Genomic DNA, 19,286 nt, shown 5'->3' with positions numbered 1-19,286 from the left:
AGGGAAGCTGTCAAGGTCACAGTGCAGGATACGAGTTTATTTTTTCTGATTTTGCTCAAAAGCTCAAATTTCATTGCTGGCAAAGGAAATGGCAACCCACTCCAGTGTTCTTACCTGGAGAATCCCAGGGATGGGGGAGCCTGGCGGGCTGTCGTCTATGGGGTCGCACAGAGTCGGACATGACTGAAGCGACTTAGCAGCAGCAGCAGCAGCAACATATAGTACTGGGTTTTTGCTTTGTTTTTTTTTTTTTTTGGCTGTGCTGGATCTTCACTGTGGCTCGAGAGCTTTCTCTAGTTGCAGCATGCTGGTTTAGTTGCACCTGCGGCATGTGGGATCGTAGTTCCCCAGCCAGGGATTGAACTTGCGTCCCCTGCACTGAAAGGCAACTTTTAAACCACTGGACCACTAGGGAAGTCCCTTAATAGTTTTTCCTGAGGTGACGGTCTCGTTACTTTCATTTTCAAGAAAATATCTGCCAAGTAGTCAGATCTGAACAACCGACAGTTTCCTAGTTGTTCAGTAGAAGAACAACTGAGTTCTTCAGACAACTCAGTAGAACCAGCTAGAGGTGGAGAGGGGCTTATAATGTGGGCAGACAGTCTCCTCTAGTTTGGAGTTCACTAGAGAAAATGCCATGCACCAGGGAAGACTGCAGCCAGGGGGCCTTTACCAGTAATGAGCTCCAAGAGAAGCTTTCATGTGCACTTTCCATTTTGTCACACAGAATATTAACAAAATATTCTAGACTGAAGGGTCAAGGTTTAATAAAATTAGTGATATGACTGTTTCATCAAGGACATGCTTAAGTGAAAAATAAAACAATGATGAGCATAATTTGGCGTTACCTCCTTGATGCACGCTGCTGCTGCTGCTGCTGCTAAGTTGCTTCAGTCATGTCCGACTCTGTGCGACCCCAGAGAAGGCAGCCCACCAGGCTCCCCCATCCCTGGGATTCTCCAGGCAAGAACACTGGAGTGGGTTGCCATTTCCTTCTCCAGTGCATGAAAGTGAAAAGTGAAAGTGAAGTCACTCAGTCATGTCCGACTCTTAGTGACCCCATGGACTGCAACCCACCAGACTCCTCCATCCATGGGATTTTCCAGGCAAGAGTACTGGAGTGAGTTGCCATTGCCGTCTCCATTGATGCACGCTAAGGTGCCAGAAATTTTACCCATCGTTGCTTCTGAACCATCAGTGCAAACGTCAACACAGTGAAAAGACAAATCACATCTAGTATTATTGTGAAAACAGTTTTGATTTCGTGGGCTTCTTAAAATGGTCCTGGGACCCCCAAAGGGTCTGAAGACCATACTTTGCAAATGGCAACTCCAGATAACCTACTGAAGACCAGTTTCAGTCAACTGGTTTCTCAGCCTGCCAGCCTGGGGGAAAAAGTATCAAGCTCGGTCAAGAGTAGTATAATGCAGCTCAATAGGGCAACAAGAAAACTTTGCCCGAAAGAGTAAAATCTGAGGCCATCATCAAAGCAGTCAACAGCTTGATAACTTGAAGGGTTAGGAAATTAACCTCACCAAACACATTATCATGGAAGCACCTGGGGCTCCTATCTGCATCCCTGACTGGGGATTTTGACTGAGTCCTAATCCCTAGAAGAGCCTGGTGTGCATGCATATACTTTGCTTCTTGTACTTTGTTCCAGGTATTTTTTCCACATACTTTGTTCCTTAGGAAATTAGATAACACGGTGGAGTAAGTCCCCAGGAAACAGGAACCCAGCTCAAAAACTTGTCCCTAACACTTCTCACCTGTACAGCTAACTAAGTCCCAAATCAGCTTATACTTAATCATACCTGGCACATTTCTACATGCAACACTTCTGGGGATCCAGGCCGCAGGCAAGTACTCAATCCTCCACGTCCCAAAGGAGTACTTTTCCCTGCACCACTTGTGATGGGTTTGTGACACCTGCCATCACTTACAGAGGGGCTTTCCTGGGTCACTTACCTTGTTTCACAATACCAGGGCAGGATGGGCTCTCAGAAAAAGTACATCCCCAAGCAAGACCAAGAGAACACTGATCAAACATTCCAATCGGTCAATTTCCAGCAAACAATGGGAGATTATTTGGCATTGACTATTAGTTATAACCCAATGTGAAAAAAGAGAGAGATTCAGAATAGCTAACAGCCATGCATTGTCTTCAGCATGACAAAACCTATGGGCAACCAATCCTAATGTTGCTAGATGACTGGCTGTGAACTTTGGAGGAGTCCCTCTAAAAATGAAAACCTAGACCCCATATGGCAAGCACTGCATAGACAAGCTCAGGTCTCAGAACAAGGAGCAAAAACTGGAAAGAAAACTAGAGAGAGAAGCTTGGAAGAAGCATTTTTCAGTAACCAGAGTGACTTTTTAAGAGAAGCCATCACATGGCATTGGCTGCATTTGACACTCCTTCCACCTGGGGGAAGTCACGTAGGTAGGTAAGGTTAGGGAAGAGAGAGGAAAGATAGTTCTCACTGCTGCTGGTTGGGGCCTAAGCAATCTTTTCCATCAACTAACACAGCAAGCATATGGGGAAATCTACAGTAGCATGCCACAGGAGAAAGAAGCTATGGAGATGGAACCTTTATGAGCAGAAAACCAGCTAGAGGTGGAGAGGGGCTTATAATGTGGGCAGACCCGTCTCCTCTAGTTTGGAGTTCACTAAAGAAAATGCCATGCACCAGGAAAGACTGCAGCCACGGGGGCTTTACCAGTAATGAGTTCCAAGAGAAGCTCCCCTGGTCTCCTTGGGCAGTCACAGGGGACAGTGTGAGTCAAGGACATAATGGATCCCTCAGTGAGTCACACCCAACCCCCAAGGGAACACACAGAGGATGATGGAAAAGCTTGAGGAATAAACAGAAGGGCTGCAGAAGATGGGGTCCAGAGAAAATGTTAGGGCTCTGCTGATTTCAAAACTGAACCAGACAACTCAATGGAGTAGAAAACCCTCTTCTGAATCTTCTCATTTGAAGAGTCAATCAGCATAGCTTCACATGGGGGTCCTCAATCTTATATTTGGAAAAACTGAGGCCCACAGAGGGCCAAACTAACCCAGATGAGACTTGGGATTCAGTTTCCAGAGATAAGGCGTAAGCCCTCCTAAGGGCAGACAAAGCAAATCACCTCTTCTTTTTCTTTTTAAAGATTTTATTTATTTATTTATTTTGATGTGGATCATTTTTTTTAGTCTTTATTGAATTTGTTACAATATTGCTTATGTTTTATGTTTTGGTCTCTTGGCAGCGAGGCACGAGGGACCTTAGTTCCCTGACCAGGGATCGAACACACATCTCCTGCATTGGAAAGCAAAGTCCTGACCACTTGAGTACCAGGGAAGTTCCCTCTTCTTTACCAACGTCTTGAATCTTTTAGGACCTCCCTGGGAGCTCAGCTGGTAAAGAATCTGCCTGCAATGCAGGAGACCCCACTTCAGTTCCTAGGTCGGGAAGATCCCAGACTTCCCACTCCAGTATTCTTGGGCTTCCCTGGTGGCTCAGACAGTAAATAATCCGCCTGTAATGCGAGAGACCTGGGTTCAGTTCCTGGGTTGGGAGGATCTCCTGGAGGAGGGCATAGTGCAGGAGAAGTTATTCTTCCCTCTTCCTATTTATTCTGTCAAATGCCCTGGTTGTTTGGTGATGGGGACAGAAGTCTGGGGGAGACTTTGCAAAGGACTGTCTGTACTGGACTTGGAGTTATTGAAGCTTCTAGCACAGATGACCCAAGGCTCTAAATTACAAGAATGTTCTCTCTAGAAGTTCTTCTTATGTTCAGGCTGTTACTTAGCACCAGCCTTCTGCGACCAACCCAGGTGAAATGAACAAATAAGAAACAGAGTAGCGAGTAACTGACAAAGAGCTCAGATCTCAGCACCATGACTCACTTCATCTCTTTACGTGTTACTCTCATCCGTAAAGTAGGGAACTGATAAAATCGGGAGGCAAAAATAACTCAAAGGGGGATTACATTACTAACACAGAACATGGGAATACGATTCCCACCCCTAGGGCAGACAGAACAGCTACTTACGTTGTGCTGTTGCTTTCCCCAAACCGCATGTAGGACCCTGAGGAAGAGAAGTTGTTCAGGCCTTCGGACGGGCTCTCCTCCGGGCTCGCGTCGGTGGAGCTGTAGTCCCGGTAGTCCTCATCCCGAAGTCTCTGCGTGGACATGGTAACTGGGGGGACAGGGGCAGCACTCAGACCTCCAGGGGCTTGTGCCTTTAGCTCCAAGCCTGGGGTCGGCTCTAGGGCAGAAGCAGCCGTTGTCACAGAGCTCAGTGACAGCTGCACTATGGATTAAGTACAGTGAGAATGCCTGATACTGACAGAAATGAAAAAGGTACAAAGTACACATGGGCGGGCTGAGCTCACTTGACTTCTGCCTCTCGACCGACGGTGCCGCATTCACAAGTTTCTAAATTTGCCAGCACACCAGGACAGAACAAAGGCGAGGTTCTGCTTGGGAAGGGGGAGGAGACGCAGACAGGCACCTCTTTGTAGTCTTTCCTATGCCTCAGGTTGGGATTGACAACCCCTTCCACTGAGCTAATTTCTTGGACCCCGGACAATAGTGACATTTTACCTACATCCATCTTCCCCAAAAGCAAGCTCTTAAAGGACAGGAACCTAAATATTCCTAAGCTGCATTCTATTTTTCCTATGCATTCAGGACAGTAAGAACCTTCTGCAGTCCAGAAATCCCGTCCAGATCATCTGATTCTACTCAAACTCTCCACCAGGTCCCAAAGCTACAAAAGATGTTCCCTTTCTGCCAGGACCTCTGGTATGTTCTATACTCTTTGGTGTATACTCACTCCCTCATCCTAGGACTCTTTTCTTGCAACCAGCATGAATATTGAGAAACGGAGCTAAAAGCAGCTCAGAGGAAGACTTAGGAGCATGACAGGTACCCGCCACTGGCTCTTGTTGCAACATCTCCCTTCCACCCGTCTTCCTTTTTAACAGATCTGCCAATTTTTTTAAAGACAGTGGAAGAAGAAAACCTTCCTATTACATGCAGAGGAAGGACAGAGAAGATGGTATCCTCTGGGTGGACTTTGCTTTAGTAATTAAGCAGCAGAAAAGAGAACAAGGACTTCGCTAAGATACACTACAAGTATACGTTCCAAGAGCAGTGTAAGCTCCCTGAATATGAGCATCTGTTGCTAAAAGAGCCGTTGGAGGTCACTCCAAACTGCTCATTTTACAGATAAAGAATCAACCTCCCCAAAAGCTGAAGGGACCTGCTCTGCTACAGCCAGGTAGCAGCCAAGCAGTAAACATACATCCTGACACTCTGCCTGAATCTCGAAACATTACTGAATACACTGCCAGTTGCAGTGATGGAATATCATAATAAAAGAGAGTCAACTTCCTCCAGGAATCTGCAATTGAGTAAGGAAAAAAAGGTTCATAAACAGTAAAAATCACAAATATCCTTCTGACACTTGGCAGACTGGTACGACCACCTGCCTACAAAGTGCTTTTCCCTATCCTGAATCTCATACGCTGCCTCAGATGCCCAGTAGAAGACAGGACCTCCAAGGGCCATCGCAACGTGCTGTCCCACCTGACACGTAACATTAGTTGCCAGAGACTAGACAGCTCTGTGTCAAGTGCTCCCAGAAGTCCAGCCCCTGGGGATTCTTCAGACCCCACCTGGCACCTGAGTGATCCAGGGTGATCTCATTTTCTCCCTTCAACCACATAACCTCATGAAGAAAGTGCTTGGCAGAAAGCCAGTAAAGGACTTGGAAGTCCCAGAGAGGATTCTGCCTCACTTCACCACCAGAGCTGACCTTGCTAAGCATCTAAGAGAGCATCATTTATTCACATGGTGGAAGAATTCAAGGAGTCATCTAAGCTCTTGGGGCAACTAAACTCATAAGAAGGCTGGGGTGGGGGGAAATCTATAAAGTATCTTAATGTGAACAGCTGAAAGCTGCTACTCAGGTAAAATCGATTAAGTGAGTTTCTATGCAGGACACATCCCTGATGGTCCAGCAGCTAAGACCCCACAGGAGCCCAGGTTCAATCCCTGATCAAGGAACCAGATCCCACATGCCTCAACTAAAGATCCTGAGTGCTACAACTAAGATCCAGCATGCCAAATAAGTAAATAAATAGTTTGTTCTTTTTTTTTTAAAAAAAAGGTTAGTATCTATGCAAGTCAGAAGTGTGAAAAGTGAAAGTGTTAGTTGCTCAGCTGTGTCTGACTCTTGCGATCCCATGGACTGCAGCCTGTTGAGCCTCCTCTGTCCAACGGATTTCCCAGGCAAGAATACTGGAGTGGGTAGCCATTCCCTTCTCCAGGGGATTTTTCCAATCCAGGGATCAAACCTGGGTCTCCTGCATTTCAGGCAGATTCTTTATCATCTGAGCCACTAGGAAAGCATGTCAGAAGACCTGGGTGCTAAAGCTGCCTTTTATCACTAGTTTGCTCAGTGGCCTGAAGCAATTCCTATTTGACTCAGGTCTTTGTTCCAAATGCTAAAAATTTGGGTGTGGGGGGTATGGTATACTAACCTATCTCTCAGCACCTCTTCCAGGAATCAATGTAATTCTTTATGCAAACAACGGCTACTCTTGAATCTCTTCCAACATACCCAAAGCGTCTGAGGAACAGAAGCCTTCCAGGTGAACCCTGCATATTACCAAAGAAGAGGAACAGAAAACAGACACTGACAAGTTCCCCAATCCCTCCCCATCAACCAAGAAACCACTCTTGGTACAGACACTCAATTTATTTCAGACACTGTTAAGAAGCCTCCTCATGTCACTGTAAAAACTGAAGTGACCCACAGCAGATTATCACTAAGAAAACTGCTCAGAAAGAAGCTGAAAATCTACAGATCGAAAGTCCAGTGAACAACTGCAGGATGTGGAAGATGTGGCTTGGCAACTGTGCATGTTGAAAAAGGAGAATAATGCTACTTACTGGTTTTAGTTGATGATAAGCTCAACAGAAATCAATGATAACGCAATAGATGCCAATTCTGCTAATGCAATTCTCGGTTTCACTACAAGAAAGAACCCCAGGGAGATGACAGACTGTTCTTCTTTTTGCCATACCTTGTACTCTGTTCCAGGCAGCACACTATAAAGGGGATGATGATCAACTGCTGCATAGCCAGGGGTCAGCACCAAGGTCACTAGGGGGAAAGAAAGCAGCTAAATGAAGAATGGTTGGAAGTCCTGAGAAGGTTCAACCTGGAGAACTGGAAACTCAGGAGGTACAAAAATTGTCTTTCAAAGCTGTTCTAGGGATCAGATTCATCCTTTGGAGCCTCAAAGATTACTCAGAAACAGGATCATTAGGTGGAAAGTAAAGGGAGGCAGGTCTTTGGCATAAGGAAGCCAACTCTCAAACGAGTTATCCACAGGACTTCCCTGGTGGTCCAGTGACTAAGACTTGACCTTCTGATTCTGGGGGCCTGGGTTTGATCCCTGGTTGGGTAACTAGATCCCAGATGCCACAACTAAAGATCCCGTGTGCCACAACTAAGACCTGGCGCAGCCAAATATATAAATAAATAAGGATATTTTAAAAAATATATATGTGTGTGTGTGTATTAAAGGCAGTATCCAGGAACTTCCCTGAGTCCTTGGTTCAGGGGTTGAGACTCCATGCTTCCACTGCAGACGTACCGGCTTTGATCCCTGGTCAGGGAACTAAGATTCTGCAAGCTCCATGATGGCCAAAAAGGAAAACAACAAAACAAAACAGGAGTTGTCCAAATGGATCACTGGATCATTGTAGGAGATAGTGTATCTTATTCCTGGAAAGTTCCAAGCAGAAGCCCTTCTCAGAACTGCTAGGCAGGAAATGAAGCCTGTAGAGGGTGGGTGTGATCACTCTCTGGAGGTTACTTCCTTCTAGGGCTCTTCTGGCAACCAAGGCCTCCGCATCTTTTCTCCAGCTATCCCCACTTAGTGCTAGTCTTCTTGGCCACCCTGCCCTGAGCTCTCTGTGATGAAATCTGGTTTCCACCATCTGCTGCTATAATTGCCAATTCCTGCCCTGTGGGAGTTTTAATAGACCCTGTTAACTGTCCAAATGAGGGATGTAATATTTAAGAGCTCAAAACAAGCTTGTTCTTCAGGTTCTTGAGGACAATGAACTGAGTTTATATAACATGTGTGGTCCATCAACACAAAGTAAAAAATCTCCATAAAATATTCAGATTCAAGAGAGTACTAAGTAAGAAAAGTCTGCATGTTGGGTGACAAATATACATATATATTCAAGAATACATTCGAACCAAAATTGAAACATCAACTCTTTAAATAACCTTGATAAATGCTCTTTTCCCTTATATAAAAATTATTTTTAACTAATCAACAATTGCTATTTTAAGGTCTTTTCTCACTTATTTCATATCTACTCTTCCTTAAATCAATACAGTATATACACAAATGATGTTTAGTTGTAATATAATGGTCCATCATTATAATAATAAAATAATTTGCTTCACTAGCTCCCAGTTAAATTTTGAGCTTCTCCTTCTTTTAATGACTCTCTTATAGCTAAAAAATTCCCACACATAATTTTTAATTTTCAAGTCATATCCTTGGAGTAGAGTTAGGTGAATAGGTTTTTTAAATGGTTTTACTACACAAATGATTGAACTAACCTAAAGTGTCACTAGCAATATATGGACATGGCTATCTCTTCATAACCCTGACAATGTTGGATTTTATTTCTTTCTTGTTTTTTTTTTTGGCCATGCTACATGGCTTGTAGGATCTTAGTTCCCCAACCAGGGATTGAACTGGGCCCTCACAGTGCTGAGTCTTAACCACTGGACAACCAGGGAATACATGGATAGTATCATTTTTATTTCTGATATTTCTGATGAATGAATGGCTCCTTGTATTTATTTTATTTTACATTTCTTTAATTTCCAAAAAAAGAAACTGATAATCAAGACTTTAAGAGCATCTTTCCTCCACCTATCAGACTCACAGTTTTGAAAATAGTTAGCTCATTTTTGCAGAGAAGGCAATGGCATCCCACTCCAGTACTCTTGCCTGGAGAATCCCACGGACGGAGGAGCCTGGTAGGCTGCAGTCCATGGGGTTGCTAGGAGTTGGACACGACTGAGCGACTTCACTTTCACTTTTCACTTTCATGCACTGGAGAAGGAAATGGCAACCCACTCCAGTGTTCTTGTTTGGAGAATCCCAGGGACGGGGGAACCTGGTGGGCTGCCGTTTCTGGGGTCGCACAGAGTTGGACATGACTGAAGTAACTTAGCAGCAGCAGCAGCTCATTTCTGAACTCACTTTTGAAAATCTAAAATGTTCTTAAGACAGCAATTTAAGAGTTCAGTGATGGGACTTTACTGGTGGTCCAGTGGTTAGGACTCCTTGAATTTCCAATGTAGGCAGTGCCAGTTAAATCCCTAGTCAGGGGGCTAAAGATTCCACATGCTGCACAGCAGACTGGCCAAATTTAATTTACTGATTAAATTCTACTCCAAATTTCAGTATAGTAAACAGGATGACTTCCAACAAGGAGAATCCATTTATATAAACTTGTAGGTCTCCTTTGGGGCCCACAGGAAAGTCAAGGAGGGGAAAAGAGAAGAGGGCGGGAAAGGCACTCCAAGTGTCAGTTCGCTTCATTACCAAAAGCTAAACAACATTCCTAAGGGTGACTGGTAAACACATAAAAATATTATCCACTAAAAACTATTAAAACTAATAAATTCAGCAAAGTTCCAGGATATAAGATCCATATACAAAAATCAGTTGTATTCCTATACACTTTCAGTGAACAATGTGAAAACAAACCGGAGAAAACAGCTCCATTTACAACAGCAACAAAAAGAATCAAATATTAAGGAAGAAATTTAGCCATTAGCTGTAAACTTGTACATGAAAACTATAAAACACCATTGAGAGAAAGTAAAGACGACCTAAGTAAATGAGAAAACATCCCAATATTCATGAACTAGGAGATTTAACACTATTAAGGTGGCAATATTCCCTAAACTGATGTACAGATTCCATTGAATCCTTATCAAAATCCCAGCTCCCTTTTTGCAAAAATTGACAAGCCAATTCTAAAATCCATATGGAAATTCAAAAGGTCCAAAACAGCCAAAACAAATCTGAAAAAAAGAAAAAAGCTGGAGGACTTCCCAACTGCATAACTTAATACAAAGCTACAGTAACCTCAAGACAGTACAGTATTGGCATAAGGACAGACGTACAGATCAACTGCACAGAACTGAGAGTCCAGAAATAAACTCTATACCTAGGTCAAGTGATTTTTGACAAGGGTGCCAAAACAATTGTACATGTACAATTGTATAGTACCCATGTACTGTACTATAGCCTGCCAGGCTCCTCCGCCCATGGGATTCTCCAGGCAAGAATACTGGAGTGGGTTGCCACTTTCTTCTCCAGGGGATCTTCCTGAATCAGGGATTGAACCCGGGTCTCTTGCATTGCAGGCAGATTCTTTACTGTCTGAGCCACCAGGGAAGCCCATAGTTACCATATGACCCACTAATTTTGGCTATTAGGGATAATGCTGCTATGAACATCTTTAAGTACATTTTTCTAGAGGCATACATTTTCAGTTTGGTATGTACCTATTAGTGGTGGACAGGACCCAGCAATTCCACTCCTAGGTACATACCAAAATGAAAATGTATGTCCATAGAAAAATGTACAGACAAATATTCATAGCAGCATTATTCCTATTCGCCAAAAAATGAGGGGAAAAAAACCTGATGAGTGGATACATGTGATATATCCATACAATGGAATATTACTTAGCAAAAAATGAAAAAAGAAAATTATGAAATACTGATAGATGCTACACATGGATGAACCTTGAAGACATTATTCTAAGGGGAAGAAGTCAGCCACAGAGGAACATTTGGGAGCTGGGAGGGATTAAGGGGTGACGGCTAAAGGGTTGAGTTTCTTTGGGGGTGAGGAAATGTTCTGAAAATGACTGTGTTGCACAACTTTGTGAATTCAATAGAAAAGCTGTTGAACTGTATGCTTTAAATGGTTGAATAGTATGCTATGTGAATTTAATCTCAATAAAACTGCTAAAACAAACAAACCGGTCTCTGGGCCCAATCTGATTCAGTCTCAGCACTTAACAGGCTTCTTATTATGATAGGTACACCCCAGGCCTCATCTCCTACCAAAGTTTATGGATTGGTGATAAATGCAGATTAAAAGTACTACATTATAAAACAACTACATTTTCTAGAACCCAGAGAAGCAGTGAATTCTCTAGATATTCGCTCTCTTCTCCATTGCTGGAATTCCAAACACACGAACAAAGTCATAGACTGTATTCCTATATGCGGTCTACAAGGAGGGAAGTAAAAAAGTCTGACATCCACATGATTTGTTTTCGAGGACATGGGATAGTACTCCATCTGATCTACCACAGAATCACTTCCCCTGACTTGAAACTCCTGCCTGACAGAGTGTGCTGCATGGGCAGCCACGAAACAGCTGCTGACCTCAGCAGGCTCTGCACAGGAGCAGCTGAATGAGCAAACTGACTTTTACTCACCATCATAAAAATCTCTAAACATTAGCACCAGGCATGACTGACAGGTGACCAAGCTCCAGCTTCCCAGTTATAGATGAGAACACCAAAGCCTCAGCTGGTTAACAGTTTGGGATCAGAAACCAGCATACCAGATTCCTAGCCCAGTGTTCTTTCTAACACACCACCTACTCTTCCTAAAATCTCCCTGGGAACAGAACTCGGGCAGGATTAAGTCTACAGGGGGAATCCCACATAACAAAAAGTACATGAGTTCAGAGCCTAGTTATGTGACCTTAATCTCCCTTTGTCTTACTTTCCTCATCTGAAAAATGTTATTAATAACACTTACATCACAATATTGTTACAAATGTAGAAGTAAAAGGTGTTAAATATGCTGCTTGGTGCATTAATGGTAGCAGCTATGTTATTACTAGAGAGAAGGAAGTTCAAGGCAGGGAGTCACTACACAAATAAAGTGCCACAGGACTTCCTCCATCCTTTCACTCTGGAGAGCTGAGCCAGGTCTTCACCTCAGAAACAATCATCTATCTGCTGAGAGCATCCCAGTAACCCATGGAGACAGAATGCTGAACTTCACAGAAAAGGGAAGCACAGAGGAATCCTTCCTACTAGATAGCATCATTGAGAACTGGCCCTGGGTGTCAAGGATTCCAAGAGAAATGTCTGGGAGAAAAGAGCAGAGATAGCACCAAATATAGTATCAGGAGCTTACTCTTCTCAGTATATGCAGATGTCCTATCCAATGGACCCCACACACTCATTAAATAGAAGCTAGCTTTGTGTGCTCAGACCTAGTTAGGCCTGGCCAAAGGAAGGAGGTACAAGATTCCTCCAAGATCTGAGTTAAGACTCAATGTGAACTTCCTCTTTGGGAAAAAGAGAAATGCTAGCCTAGGACTTAGGGGGTAGTCACATACTTCTGCAAGAAATTATGAGGACGAGTCAACACAAGTAGAAACCAAACTCCACTCACTCAGCCCAGTTCTAGGATCTCACTCCAAGTCAGGGTGGAAAGAAGGAATATATCATTAACAGTAATGTCTCCTCAGCATCTGATCCTGGAAGAGGTATCAAGAACTTAAAGAGCTGAGACACTCGGTGGGGAAAGGAGGAGAGAGAGGGGAAAAAAACAAAGAAAGAGCAGAAGCATTTAACATGAGAACTGTTATCTAAGCAAAGAGAAAAATAAAGCATGCACAAAAGTGGGCCCGCTGCTCCACTATCTCTAACTCACATCCCACCTGCTAACAAGTCCAGTCCTAGAATTTCACATGACCTTAGCTAGGAGAAAACTTAAAAATTTTATCTAGTCTGATCCTCTACCTACCACATTCCCAAAAGTAACTGCCCAGTGACAAGGACCTCTAGTGATAGGGACTGGCATACTCTGTGTTGCAACATGCTAGAGCAGCACTTCTTTCAAAGTTCTTATTCTCACCCAACGGGTAAGGAAATGGTAACCCACTCCAGTGTTCTTGCCTGGAGAATCCCGTGGACAGAGGAGCCTGGTGGGCTGCTGTCCACGGGGGTCACACAGAGTCGGACACGACTGAAGCGACTTAGCATGCATGCGTGTATTGGAAAAGGAAATGGCAACCCACTCCAGTGTTCTTGCCTGGAGAATCCCAGGGACAGAGAAACCTGGTGGGCTGCCGTCTATGGAGTTGCACAGGGTCGGACACAACTGAAGCAACTTAGCAGCAGCAACAGCATTCTCACCCAAAAACCACTTCCATTATGGTATTTCCATCCACCGGTCCCAGCTGTCGAATCTGGAACACTACGAAAGAAATGGAATCCGCCTCCTTATACTGCCTTTAAAATAGACAAAGATCTGAGCGCTTCAAGCTGCCACAGGGATGAGGCCAAATGAACAGATACATGCTTCAAAGGCAAAACAAGGACTCAAGAACAGACAATTATAAATGGCACAATCAGAAAACAAAGAGAGAGGGACTTAATATCATCATCAGAGAAGGCTCTGTTGCATAAGGCCTCCACCTCAGTCTCAAACTCAGAGCAAATGATTAAGCCTTTGGTGTCCTCTTGACTTCAAGAACACCTTTTAAAAAACCACATTCTAAACATACAATCATGTTAATTACTGTAAAATAGGCTCTCAACAAGAATCAAAGAGGCCCTTGATCATACTTAAAATAATAAAAGTTAAGATCATTTTCAGCTGTCAGCATTTAGCTTAGATATAATATAAACAGTAAGAAAAAAGGAGGTGGATTTCACGGCAAGCTACAAACAAGTAGGGAAACTGCTTTCTGGACAACTGTATTAAGAAACAAATGGAGGGGGGAGGTAGGATCTCTCTGGAGAGAAAACAGACTGAGATACAGACAATGTCAGAGCAGAAGGAGACCTTAGGGATTCCACCCCATCACTGTACAGACTGGGAAACCTAAACCCAAGCAAGGATGGAAGTCATCCCGGGTTGCAAAGCAAGTGTCAGAACTAGAACAAAATCTCCTAACTTCCCAATCTCAGTTCTTTCCATTACACCAAGCTATCTTCTTTCAGCAAGCCTCAAATTACTGCAAAACATTCATCAGAATAACCAGCATTCCTCAAATCTGACAAGCTACATTAAAAACAAAGCAAAGGTCTTGACATTCTTCAAGTTAATGCTAGCATTCTCCATAACCTCAGCTGGGCGCCGCCTACCCTCCCAAGAGCATCATACTCTGCTTCTTATTTCATATTTTGGGATGACTTACACAAAACTGCAGAATGCTTAAAAACAAAACCTACCGAATGATGAGTCTGCAGAAAAATCGGGGAACAGTGAATGAGGGAACCACACCCAGAGCCAAGCCGATCTAGCGGCAATTGAGAATGCAAAGCTGAAAAGGGGAGAAGAACGAACGTAGGAAAAGGGTGTTGTTGGTTTTTTTTTTTTTCCAACCTGTCAAATTTTCTGCAGGAGGCAGTCTGGTGAAAAGCAAAGAGCCGCTGGAGTTTACGGAGACTTGGATTCTAGTCGCAAGGCTGCGACTAACTCACCGGATGACCTTAGGCAACCCCTACTTTTTCTTGGACCTCGATTTCCTCAACAGCTCTAGAAAGTGATTGCAAAAGGTAATTTCCCAGAGTCCTGGTAGTTCCGGCATCCTATGACCCAAAGACCAGCTATCAGCCATCTCCCAGCAGGGCTCCCGCAACTGCCGGGTCACCTCCCCGCGATGTCTGGACCATCGTAGGAAGCGCAGCAGAAGCCCTAGCTAGTCGTTTCGTTGATCCTTCCCATCTCGGGACCTATTCCCACACCTGTCAAAAAGGATGGGGAGGTCAAAGGAGACAGCGCGAAGAACACCACTCCTCCTGGAGGGGAGCCCACAACGCACCGCAGCTGCCACCGGAGAGCCGAGGAGACCAGGACTCGCAGCCCAGGCCGGTCGGTGCCAGACCCGGAGCATCTGCTGCACCCGGAGGAAGGCGACTTGCGTCCAGCAGAAGGCGACCACCCGCCGCCAGCCCCAGACTTACCGCTCGGGTTCCGACTCCAGCTCTGGCTCCCACTTCAGTGCAGCAGCCCACCAGTCCACCAGTTCCTGCCTCAGCTCGAAGCCCTAGCCATCCCCACCCTTCGCTGCCCAAGCAGCCGCTTCCGGGCCCGTCACGTGACCCAGGCGCCCAAACCTAGGCGCGGGTCACGTGCTCCCTCGCGCGGCTACGCCTCCCCTCTGGTGGGCTCGGCTTCGCAGCACCACCTGGCGACGGGGAGCTGAAACTGCGGGAACGACGGTTCTCTGGGAGCTGGGACTGAGCCGGGCGTCGAACATCTGGGCACCAGCCGCGAGCCCGGCGTCGCAGAGCGCAGTCACCTGAGTTGTGGGCTTGTGGAAGGTGGCTCAGTTTTCCACCCGCTGGACTTTCTTTAAGACGTTTCAATGATCATATGTTGCTTTTATGAGTGAGAAATAATACATCTTTTGAAAACTTTAGTTATATTTTAAAACTACCAAACGTATGTGGTGGCGACCGGAAGTGGGACTCTGAGGTAAGGCCAATTCTATTTTAAAAATTTAAGTAACATTTTTGAATGACAACTTTTCAGTATGTTTGAGGTGTATGTCTTATCTACGCTTCTCTTTTACTTTAAAAAAAGTCTTTAAAATTTTAAAGATTAAAAAATTTTTAATTTAACTTAAAAAGTTAAAGATTTAACTTTAAAAAGATTAACTACTCAGAGAAACAAACCCACAAATTATTGATACAGCTACAAAATGGATAAATCTTTATTGAAAAAAGTCAGAAAAAAACATTGTATTTATAGAATCTAGAAATTTTAAAATAATCTACACTGACAGAAAACACATCAGTGGTTGCCTGGGAATGGTTGTTGAGGTCAGGAGAGAAGAAAGTGATTATAAAGGGACATAAGGAAACTTCTCAGGTGACATATACGTCCATTATCTTGACTGTGGTAACAGTGTCACTGGTGAATATACATGTTGAAAGTTACCAATTATACACTTTAAATTTGTGCAGTTTATTGTATGTAAATTATACCACAATAAAGCTGTTATAATATTCAGTAAAAATTATAAGTACAGTGGCAGGGCCTGAGGAGGGGACTTATGGCAAGGAAGCAGCTTCACAGAGACTGTGGCGGAGGCGGGAGCCCCCAAATTCCTGTGGCAGAACCATGAAAGGCTGGGAAGCACTGCTCGCCCCTCTCTCGGTGGCTGGGCTTCCTGGGCCTGGACAATAAAGCCGAGGAGCCAGAGGAGAGGAAAGGCGGGGACCAGAGCGGGGACCAGAGCCTGGCCGGCAGCCGACCATGCAGACAGCCAAAGGGGCCCACGGCGGCCAGCAGCAGCTGGGCCGAGAAGCCCTCCGCTCCTGGCTGCCTCCAACCTTGATTCCAGGCTTCCCCACACCCCTTTCCTGTGGATTCCAGCAAGGCCTTTGCCCAGACCATGGCAGCACATTGACCAACACCTGGTGGCCAGTGAAGGTTTACAGGCTCAACAACGATGAGCAGTGGGACGACCAGGGTGCTGGGCATGTTGTCCAGTTGTGTGGAGTGGCTGAGGGCATGTCCGTGCTAGTCTGGGCCACTGGAAGAGGGAATGGCAAACCACTACAGTATTCTTGCCTCAAGAGCCCCATGAACACAAGGAAAAGGCAAAAAGTTAGGACCCTGGGAGATGAACTCCCCAGGTTGGTAGGTGCCCAATATGCTGCTGGAGAAGAGTGGAGAAACAATGAAGAAACTCCAGAAACAATAAAGAGAGAGAGCCAAAGTGAAAAAAAAAAAAGTCCGGTTGTGGATGTGATTGGTGATGAAAGTAAAGTCTGAAGCTGTAAAAAAACAATATTGCTTGCATAGGAACCTGGAATATTAAGTCCATGAATCAAGGTAAGTTAGAAGTGGTCAAACAGGAGATGGCAAGAGTGAACACTGACATTTTTGGAAGTAGTGAACTAAAATGGATGGGAATGGGCAAATTTAATTCAGATGACCATTATATCTACTACTGTGGGCAAGAATTCCCTAAAAGAAATGGAATAACCCTCATAGTCATAGGGTCAACAAAAGAGTCCAAAATGCAGTAGTTGGGTGCAGTCTCAAAAAGGACAGAATGATCTTGGCTCCTTTCCAAGGCAAACCATTCAGCATCACAGTAATCCAACCACTGATGTAAAAGAAACTGAAGTTGAATGATTCTTTGAAGACCTACAGGACCTTCTAGAACTAACACCAAAAAAGATGTCCTTTTCATCATGAAGAAAGAGAAAGTGTTATTCGCTTAGGTGTGTCCAACTCTTTGTGACCGTATGGACTGTAGCCCACTAGGCTCCCCTGTCCAAGGGATTTTCCAGGCAAGAATACTGGAGTGGGTTGCTGTTTCCTTCTCCACAGAATCTTCTCAACCCAGGGATTGAACCTGGGTCTCTGCATTGCAGGCAGATTCTTTACCATATGAGCCACCAGGGAAGCCCCATCATAGGGGACTGGAATGCAAAAGTAGGAAGTCAAGAGATACCTCGAGTACCAGGCAAGTTTAGCCTTTGAATACAAAATGAAGCAGGGCAAAGGCTAACAGAGTTTTGCCTAGAGAATGCACTGGTCATAGCAAACACCTCTTCCAACCACACAAGAGAGGACTCTACACATGGACATCACCAGATGGTCAATACTGAAATCAGATTGATTATATTCTTTGCAGTCAAAGATGGAGACACTCTATACAGTCAGCAAAAACAAGTAATACAGTAACATGTTCTTATTAAAAATGTTTGACAATATGTGACTCTGTAAACAGTGAAAATTCTTCTTCTTCCAAATTCGCTCTCCTCTCCAAAGATTTACAGTTACCATCATGTTACTGTTGTTTTCTAAACACTATGCTATGTATTTATAGAAATATCTATATATAGGCATGTACAGATCGTGGTGTTAAAATTTAGAATCATGAATACTAGTACTTACGGTTTTGCTTAAGATTTTTACTCTTCACTGTTTGCATTGTTTAAATTATTTCATAAACATATACTACTTTATATATATATATGTTCAAAATCTTTATTTGTTCTATAACCTATTTATATGTATTTAAAAATCTACTCTGGTTGGTTCATTTCACCAGGGAAAAAGAAAAGAATGTAGATTCATGCCCAGTCAAAATAAGAGGATGAATGAGTTCATCCCATCCCTGGTAGAACTCCCCAGTTCATTGACTGCTCAGTGCCAGGAGCTATGCTTGAAATGCTGCTGAGCCCAAGTCTAGAATGCCTCTTTTAGGTCACCTCCGGGCCTCAAATTTCATTTATTCTATGGCTCCTCCTAATGTTTTACCCAGAAAGACAGAACTTATTGGAATTACTGAAGCAAGTGGAAATTTGCCTTCCCCATGTGCACCTGGGAGGCCTTTAGTGTAGATAAGATTCTTCCTCCCATGATGACTGAAAGTGAAGTTGCTCAGTCGTGTCTGACTCTTTGCGACCCTGTGGACTGTAACCTACCAGGCTTCTCCGTCCATGGGATTCTCCAGGCAAGAATACTGGAGTGGATTACCATTTCCTTCTCCAGGGGATCTTCCCGACCCAGGGATTGAACCTGGGTCTCCTGCATTGCAGGCAGACGCTTTAACCTCTGAGCCACCAGGGAAGCCCTGCTATACTATTATTAGAGAGACTCTTAAAAGGCTGCACAGTTTTCAGATACTGTTAGGACTCTATCAGCCTTATCATTGGTGGTAGTTTGGTCACTGAGTCTGTCCAACTTTTGTGACCGCATGGACTGCAGCCTGCCAGTCTCCTCTGTCCATGGGATTGCCTAGGCAAGAATAGTGGAACGTGTTGCCCTTTCCTTCTCCAAGGGATCTTCCCAAATCAGGGATCGAAGCTGGGTCTCCTGCCTGTGCATTGCAAGCACATTCTTTAACAACTGAGCCACCAGAGAAACCCAACCTTATCATTGCGTGCATGCTAAGTCACTTCAGTCGTGTCTGACTCTTTGCGACCCCGTGGACTGTAGCCCACCAGGCTCCTCTGTCAATGGAATTCTCTAGCAAGAATACTGGAATGGGGTGCCATTTCCTTCTCCAGAGAGTCTTCCGGACCCGAAGGATTAAACCCACATCACTTACGTCTCCTGCTTTGGCAGCCGGGTTCTTTACCACTAGCGCCACCTGGGAAGCCCAACCTTATTATTATGAAGCCCCAATTAGAAATTAGAGACTTCCATGGTGTCCAACAGATAAGAA

General features: G+C 44.3%; 1 protein-coding gene and 1 non-coding gene across 2 annotated transcripts in view; both read right to left on the bottom strand.

The window, feature by feature from the left end:
• The window catches only part of SLC36A1 (solute carrier family 36 member 1), a 44,354-nt gene extending 29,195 nt beyond the window's left edge, over window positions 1-15,159 (bottom strand). Inside the window, exons 1-2 of the mRNA XM_052642858.1 lie at window positions 15,058-15,159; window positions 4,042-4,189 (exon numbers count right to left, since the gene is read on the bottom strand). Coding sequence (XP_052498818.1) covers window positions 4,042-4,184 — 143 coding nt within the window. The 5' untranslated portion in view covers window positions 4,185-4,189; window positions 15,058-15,159. The remainder of the gene's footprint in view (window positions 1-4,041; window positions 4,190-15,057) is intronic.
• Window positions 15,160-18,616: 3,457 nt separating this feature from the next.
• TRNAC-GCA (transfer RNA cysteine (anticodon GCA)) lies at window positions 18,617-18,688 on the bottom strand. Its single transcript has one exon. It is a non-coding gene; the product is annotated as a tRNA-Cys (tRNA).
• Between the last annotated feature and the right edge of the window lie 598 nt (window positions 18,689-19,286).

Source organism: Budorcas taxicolor, chromosome 7, assembly GCF_023091745.1.
Source record: "Budorcas taxicolor isolate Tak-1 chromosome 7, Takin1.1, whole genome shotgun sequence".
In the NCBI taxonomy this organism is placed as follows: Eukaryota; Metazoa; Chordata; class Mammalia; order Artiodactyla; family Bovidae; genus Budorcas; species Budorcas taxicolor.
Note: the sequence above shows the minus strand (reverse complement) of the source record. Positions and strands in the feature narration are given on the sequence as shown.